Source organism: Chelonoidis abingdonii, chromosome 14 (assembly GCF_003597395.2).
Source record: "Chelonoidis abingdonii isolate Lonesome George chromosome 14, CheloAbing_2.0, whole genome shotgun sequence".
Lineage (NCBI taxonomy): Eukaryota > Metazoa > Chordata > Testudines > Testudinidae > Chelonoidis > Chelonoidis abingdonii.
Window position 1 is genome coordinate 4,834,635 of NC_133782.1, and position 8,473 is coordinate 4,843,107.

Here is an 8,473-nt window from a genome sequence, read left to right on the forward strand (position 1 = left end):
TATTTAAGGTCCGGCTAGACCGCACCCTGGCTGGGATTATTTAGGGAAAGTGGTCCTGCCTTTAGCAGGGGGTTGGACTAGATGACCTCATGAGGTCCCTTCCAACCTTTTGATTCTATGATTCTATGTAACCTTTCTCCTCCACCAACCCAGTGCCATGGGACACCCACGTCCCCTGTGCTCCCCCACATCCAGGCCAGTCACCAGATGACTTGCTGCGCCTCTGCTGCTCCCGTTCTCCCCCTAAATCCCTCTGCCCGCAGCAGTCAGAGGCCAAGTTCTTCATTCACATATGGCACCAGGGAGGGGGAGTCCTCCTGCCCTGTAAGGGCCTTTTGCAGCCTGGCCATGCACCCTTGTAAGGCAGGCAAATATTATTAGCTCCACTTCACAGATAAAATGAGGAGTCCAAGGCCATAGACACAGGGAGTTCATGTCAGAGATGGAGTGACAGCTCAGGAGTTCCTGTCTCCTATGCATCTCCACCTACCCACATGTACTCTACACTTATCTCACCTAGTCTATTCTTCCTATACAATCTCATGCTCCTGCCTTACCCCTCTTAAAATGCCATTTGGCTTCAGCTATGGAAAGTTGATGCTTCTTCCAAGCCTACTTGTTTCCCACCACACTTCCCTTTCCTAAAAAGATAATACTCATGATCTGTTCCTTCGCCGCAGCTCACCTCGGAGCAGGGGAGCTCTCGTCACTTTATGGGGTTCTTGTCATTTCAAAACATCTCTCCTGGGGTCAGTCAACCAATCATTTGCCTACAATGAAACTCGGCAATAAAAAAAAACAACTTGTAAATTATTCTCTTTGATTTATTGTCTTTTTGTAATCATAATAATACTTAGCACTCCTAGAGCAGCTTCCAGCCAAAGATTAAAAAAACACTTGACTAACATTAATTAAATATCGCAACACCTTTGGGAGCTAAATACAAAGAGGGAAGCTGAAGCAGCAAGATTAAGTAATTTTCCTAGGGTCTCACAGCAATTCAAGAGCAGAGGTGGGAATAGAACCCAGGATGCCTCCTGACTTCCAGTCCTGTGCTCTGCAGGATAGAGCTCACTCCCCTTACACAACTAGAAGTGAGCAAATAACTGATTTTTCAATTTGGGGCCAAACCAAAAAATCTGAAAAAATTCATTTCAGGTTGAACAAAATGTTTTGTTTAACCCAAAGTGAAGTTTTGGTTTCAGATCATTTCTGGGTGTCTCATTCTTTCTTTTTTAATTTAGCTAAGTATTGAAACAAGATGCTGTTTTGAAACAAAAAAGTCAACGTGAAACATTTTGAAAAGAAAAATCAAAAGGTTTCATTTCAAAGTGAACTTTCGACAAAATAATAATAATAAAAAAACCTTCCCATTTTTTCCTGCATGAAACTATTTGTCAAATTTGATCCAAATTCATGAATAGTTTTGGTGACCTGAAAAATGCCTTTTTCAGTAAATTAACTATTCTCCAAAAAAAGAATTCACCCAGCTCTACCCAGGAGTCCTGATTTCCAGTCCTGACCTGGCCTCTCCAGTCTAATCACTAGACAACATCCCCCCCCCCCCCCAGTCACTTTTAACACTAGCTATGTCTTGATGAAAAATAGATGTTACACAAGTTCAATGCAACAACAGTTACTAGTGGGCAAGGGAGGAGAGGATAATGTATGATTTCTGAATCCTCCACAACAGATCTCACTGTTCAGTCCAGGACCTGAAAACACTGAATGAGACAGTCAGTGGCAATGTCTCAGGGTAGGAAGCGCCTAGTGTTCTAATCGGATGCAGTTTGATTGCTACCTGCTGCTATCAATTTGCTTGGAACAGACTTGATGCGTCAGTTTTGCCAACGCACTTGTAGATGTTACCAACCACCCCTTGAGAGAGAAATTTCGAGCAGCCAAATTCATATCAAAAGCATACAAATTAAGAGCAAGATTCCCATCACCTGGCAAAGAGGAAGGATTGCCCAGTGGTTAGACCACTAGCCTAGGACCTAAGGATATGTCCACAGTGCAATAAAACATCTGCAGCTGGCCCACATCAGCTGACTCAGGCTTGCAGGGCTCGGCTATAAAATTGCACGTAGACTTCCAGGCTTGGGCTAGCGCCCGGCCTCTGGAACCCTGCAAAGGGAGTGGTCCCAGAGCCCAGACTATACAGCAGTTTTATAGTCCCACAGCTAAAGCCCAGTCAGCTGACACAGGCCAGCCACAGGTGTCTTATTCAATGTAGACATATCTGGAAAGTCTCAGGTTCAGTTCCCTGCTCTGCCACAGATTTCCTATGTGACGTCGGATAAATCATTTACCCTCAGATCCCCAGATAGAAAGTGGCCCTGTCTGCCTGACCTCCCAGGGCTGTTGTGAGGATAAATACTTGAAAGATTAGAGGCACTCAGATACTATGGGAATTCAATAGGGGCCTTTAAGTGCAAAATAAAAATGGCAGATCTCTGTAGGAATCCAGCTTTCCCTATGCAGATCCAGAAAAGTAGAAGTCAGCACACAAGTTAGAGAGGCGAATTTTGCCTCAGGAAAATAAGCTCCATTTAAAATGTGTGAGTGATTTTGCTGTTCATGAAAAGGAAGAGGTAATACCTGGAGAAAGGCAGAGAATTCCTACATGCACTGCAGCCCTGCTAGTCCATATCCAGTGCACCTCAGTCTTGTCCTGTGACACTCCTGCTATTTCAATCTTTCCTTCACCTCCAGAGATAGCCCTTTTGATGCACCTGTTTCCTCTCTCAATTGCCAATCCTTCTGAACTATGCCAGACTACACGGGGGTTTACAGACTGGGACAAACATCAATAGGGGGCCTAAATATGAGGCCATAAAACTTATTTCAGAGTCTGTTATTTAAAAAAAAAAAAAAAAAAGCCCAAAGCAACTAATTCATACAAAACACAAAGGCACAGCCTTTGCATCTACGTTGTGTGCAGTTATTGCAGCTGTGTGCAGGGATACATGCATGTGCAAGTTACGAGTGCACAAATGTCTCTTTCACACACAATTTTGGGAAATGTGGGCCCCAAAATCTTGAACTTCCTCAGAGAAGAAGGATGGGTCCAGTAGTCAGCATGCTAGGCAGGCTATGGGAGACTTGGGATCAGTTCCTGCTAGGCCACACCATCCTCTATGACTCTGGGCAAATCACTTAGTCTCTTGGTGCCTCAGTTCCCCATTTGGGGATTATAGCACTTTCATCTCATTGGGTGCTGTGAGGAGTAAAGACTGTGATGTGCACAGATGCTATGGAGACGAGGCTCACATAACTACCTACAATAGATTATACCCAGTAGCAGAAATGCTAAGCTTCATACAGTGCCTTAGAGAAGTGCGCTTTATGACAAACAAAAACCATTTGTCATTTTGCTGCATTTCCAACTTCCCCATGGTAAAGAGACATTTAGCACCTAATGGTGCAAGAAACTAGCCTGCAATCCAGAAGATGGATTTGTGGTTCAGATTAACTAGAGACTCATTGCATTTCCTTCATTGCTTGCAGCAGGAAAAGAAAAAAACAAATTAAGGTTCTTCTGGGACTTCTTAGGACTGGTGAATAAATCACATCGTTCACTCATGGAATGGGTCACCAGAGGTCCTGCCTGGACTTTGACCATGTGAACCACAAAATAAATTGGCCTTCATCTTATTTTACTTTTCCCCTTCAGCTGATCTTAGAATGCTGTAAAGGATGGAGAGTTCCACTCGAGCCTCTGGGAGAGATTCCTTGGCACTGGGGCATGAGTGACATGGCTCCGCTGAGAAGAGTGGTTCATAGCACATCGGATCATTGACCCTCCAAATTATGACATGGCCTTCCCCCAGCCCAAGCTTCAGTGCAACATATGGCTCATGTCCTACCCTCCGTTGTATCCAGAGAGCCCCACTGGCTTCAGGGAAATTACATGCCTTTAAAGGGGCGGCTTGACACCAACGAACCAATTCATTTCTATTGTCAATGACGTTACACTATGGCCACATTTGGCCTATTAAGGGTGTATCAGGACCTTGGATTATGCTAATCCCAATATTCCAAACTGTCTTCCTCTAAAAGCTCTCTCATTAAATAGTTACATTGTCAATATTATTCTGTATTAAAATTAATTTACATTGAGAAATCAGGTCGATGCCTTTTCCTGCTATTTCATTTGAGGGGGAAGAAAGAAGAGAGCAAACAAAACAAACTGCACCTGTTTCCTGCACTGAATTCCCAGCTTTGGTTTGAAAATTAAAGCTAAGAGCCAGGTGAAGTGTAAGGAGTGACAGGGACAAAAGAGAATGGGCCTGTTCCTGTAAGTGATATGAGTGCAATCCAGGCGAAAGTTAGTGCTAAAATAGAGCCGCTTGATTTAGCTGCAAATTTCAGAAGATTTCCCACCAGGCCAGACTAGAAGGCACCCAGCGAGGCTGCGGGCATACAAAGCGGAGATAGGCACTACCAGGATGTGCTGCTTTTGAGTGACAATGTATCTGTATATGTCTGGGACAGATACTATTTCAAAGGTCCTGACAATTAGATAGGAACATTGGTATTTCATTCCACCCAGAACAAAGCTACAGAAAATCTAGTCCCCGAGGGTCACATGCGGCCAAGCGCTCAGGACCATGGGAGTTGCTAGTGCTCAGTATGTGTCGGATTTAATCCCAAGGTCTTGTTCTTCCTTGCCTGAAGTCAATGATTAGGCTGCTGCATTAGGGAGGGCTGATCTAGACTCTGGATCAAAGTCTTTTGAAAGAACAGCCTTTGTCCGCTGGGTTTGCGAGAAGTCCTAAATAATACCTGGCACTTACAGGGACCTTTCATCTGGGGATTTCAAAGCACTTTACAAACATTCCTCTAGCTTCACAACACCCTGGGAGGGAGGGAAGTATCATCACAGAGGGGTGAATTGTTTTAAGGATGCCCAGCCAGCCAGGGGGAGTTGCAGAGATGGGGACAGAAGGTGGAAGATGCCCTGGACAAGCCTGACTCGAACAGCCAGACGTGCCCAGACAAAGGAGAGCAGATGTTAGCTAAAGCTGCCACATTCCCCTGCGGGCTGTTCACGGGAGGCAAACTTTTATCACCAGGGCAAAAGGCGGCTCCTGGAAACTGCCCCGCCCGGATGTGAGAGGGGAACCGGGGGGGATCCACAGCCCATAGTGCATAGAAACCGGCCCCTGGGGCTCTCCTCTGCAAGACCTTCCAGCCCACTGTACCGAGGCGAGACTTCGCTCCTTGGCCTTCTACCCCCAGGCGACTGAAGTCTCCTCCTGGGTTCGTATCGCTCTAGCGAACACGCGCTTCTCCATCTGACCCCCCTCACCCCGAGGGGTCCAGGTCCAAACAAAGCGGGTCCGGCACCCTAAGCCAAGCCGCAGCCCCTCCCTGGCACTCACTTCCCTGCTCAGCACACGGGCCAGGCGCCCACCTGCCTCCACCTCCCGCCCCGTCTCATCCTGCCTCCCTAGTGCGCCTTGCAGACCCAGGAGCGCCTGGAAGGGGCTCAAGACACCCCGCCCTCCAGCGGCTCTGCAGCACAGGGACCGATGCCTGCAAGTTCTGGCGACTCAGATAAAGGAGTGAGGGGGACCTCAGGTTGAAAACTCGCGAACCTCCCTCCACCTGATGCATCCCACCGAGAGCCAGAGCCAGCCCCAGCGCGGGGTCTGCCCCAACCCCCGCGCGTGTGGCTTGGGAAGAAAGCAAGAGCATCCCCAGCGCACCCCACCCCCCGCCACCGTCCCCCCTCGCCCTTTACCTTCCATCTCTTTCGGGTCTCCGCAGTTCATTTTCAGAGCCCCATCTCGGCCTCTCGGGGGGCTGAGCTTGGCTCGGAGGTCGGCGAACATCAGGCGCCTGGCTCCTCGCGGGAGAAGGAGAACCGTGCTGGAGGAGGAGGAGGACCTAGCCCGGCTCCTCCGGTTCGGCTGCCCCGGGACCACCACGGCCGCCTCCCTCAGGGCGTGTGTGCATCCAGACAGGCGCTCGCTTCTCCCCTGCTCGCCCCTGCCCCCGGGGGATCCCACTTCGGGGGCTATGAATCCGCCTGCCCAGCCCCGGTCGCTGCCCGGCTGCCTGGCCTGTGCGTCCCCGGGCTGAGAGCCCCCCGACGCGGCTGGCTGGAGGGAGGATGCACAGGCGCCCGCATGCCAGCAAGGTCACCAGGGCGATGTCCTAGCCGCCCCCAGCCCCGTCTGCTTGGCCGATCCGGCTCGGGGAGCAGCCTGGCGGCGGGAGCCAGTCAGTCCCCAGGCAGCCGCCCTCCCTCTGCGCTTGCCGGTCGGTCAACAGCTGGTTGCAGGGTCCGCGGGCTCCGGTCCAGAGAGATCAGGGGGCCGCCCGGCCGGGTCTCCCTCCCGCTGGAGCACCGGGGTCCGCCCAGCCCCCCGGGGTGCGGTGCAGGGGATCGGTGCAGTGGTCTGGCTGATCTCCTCTGCGGCTGTGCGCTCCCTTCCCTCGCTCGCCGTGCAGGGCGCTGGTGGGTTTCACTCCGCCACATGTGCCGCCGCCGCCGCGGCTGGTTTCATCCTGGCTCTGCGCTTGAGCCAGGCGGACAAGGGAAAGCTGCTCCGTTCCCAGCTGATTAGCCCCCTCTCGTGCGCCGTCTTCTCCGACTGACCCCCTCACGGCACCAGCTGCAAGAGCGAGCGCCAGGTATCCTCCCCGGGAGCAGGGAAGAGACACACCCACTTCCCCTCCGCACACGATTTCACCTGGGCTGGGAGGCGCCGCTTTGAAGGACAGGACCTTGGCGGTGGCGTCGTGCGAGGGGCTGGTCTGCCAGGCCACCCGCTAATTTGCATAGTGTTAGGGAAGCCCAGTCAGTTAACCGTCAATGAGCGCTCGGCAAGGGGGGCGTGCCCAAATGACTGCGAGAGGGGCAGACAGGAAGATACAAGCAAAATACTTCTACCCCATCAAGCATGGGGTGCGTGTGTGAAAACCAATCATCCTGCTGCGCTGCATGGCATAACATAGCATAGCCGGCAAAACACTGGCAGTTAATCCCCAGAGGTACTGGAAACTAACCCCCCTTCCCATTCTCTTCACGGCACAAAGCCTCTATTATCTCCCTCGAGATCCAAAAAGACGTACAGGATGTACATACCTGGAAGTTTGCGCAGCTCCTTGACAAGGTGCTGTGAAGTGAAAGGAGGAGTGGATAGTTCCTTCTGATCAATGCAACAAAGGAATCCTGCCAGCGTCTGGGGGAGGGAGGGAGGAGGGGAAGATATATCACAAAGGCCTCTGTAACAGAAGCAAGGACTGAGCATTTCTGTCATGTAGGTTCCTAGCTTGTATTGTGTTTTCCTGAGCAGTCTGCATTCAGCTGCGAAGCAGTGATACTTATAAAGCACCTTGATAGGGCTCTACACTGCAGCACATGGCTTTTATCAATACTGGTTATAAACCAATCTTATTATGGCATAAGATCCATTCAAATCAACAGGATTTAGGTCAGTAAGTGTCCCAGGCGCTTTTAAAAATGGGATTAGACCCCTCGGCACTTCCCAAAGTTTTACGTGGTGATTAATAAATGTGACACCATATTAACTTTAGCCAGAGATCTCAAACCTGCCCAACCCCATCCCCCACACCCGTAACCCCACCCCTCCCAACAGTAATGCTAGACCAGGATCACCCACCAGCCCCAAACCGCACCCTAAGGGGCCACCAACCAGCCCCTATGCTAAACGTAGAGTGAGGAAACCTGCCAGCCCCAACCCTGATATTACGCTGTGGCTTCCAAGGGGACCCAACCAAAACCCTGACAAAGGTTGATCAGCCGTTCCAAACTTTAACCCTAGACTGAAGCCAGGCACTGATGCCACGTGAGCAGAGCAATAATCAGACCTCAACCTCATCAGTAGCCTGGAACCACTAGCCATCTCATACCCTAGCCTGGAGCCACCTATTCAGCCATCACATAACCCTAGCTTGGAGCCACTGATTGGCCTCAAACATAACTCTGGACTGGGGGGCCCTCCTTTGGCCCCAGCCCCAGCTCCAGCATGGGAAACACCACCATTATCAACAGCACCTCCACCACTACCCCTTGGCCAAATAGCCCCAGTGGCCCTACCCTTACATAGCCAGGGACCACAACAGGCCCCAACCCTAACCATACTCAAGGATGCCCTATCAGCTCCAACCTAGTCTGAGTACAGGGCCAGCCAAGCACTGTCCCTAACCCAGAGAGCCCTCGTAGACTGATCCCTAACCCTACAGTCCCCATCTCAAGGACTCATACCAACCCCAGCTTTAACCCTTGGCCAGTGAGCCCTGGGGTACCCAACCCTACCAGCACCAACCCTGACTTTAGCTTGGGGACCTCTACTGGCCCCACGCTTCACCTCGGACATTGTCCAGCCAGGGAGCCCAGCTTATAGAGAAAAATGGAGGCACAAGGCACCAGAATGGCAATTTCCATGAGCCATCGCAGCAGCTTTGCCAAGTGAAAATGTTCTGGTTTTCAGAAGTT

The 8,473-nt window shown here is 50.8% G+C and overlaps 1 protein-coding gene across 1 annotated transcript in view; it reads right to left on the minus strand.

Annotated features, from left to right (window-relative positions):
- Positions 1–6,390, minus strand: part of SAMD10 (sterile alpha motif domain containing 10) — a 41,348-nt gene extending 34,958 nt beyond the window's left edge. The window contains exon 1 of the mRNA XM_032766440.2: positions 5,750–6,390. Coding sequence (XP_032622331.1) covers positions 5,750–5,840 — 91 coding nt within the window. The 5' untranslated portion in view covers positions 5,841–6,390. The remainder of the gene's footprint in view (positions 1–5,749) is intronic.
- Between the last annotated feature and the right edge of the window lie 2,083 nt (positions 6,391–8,473).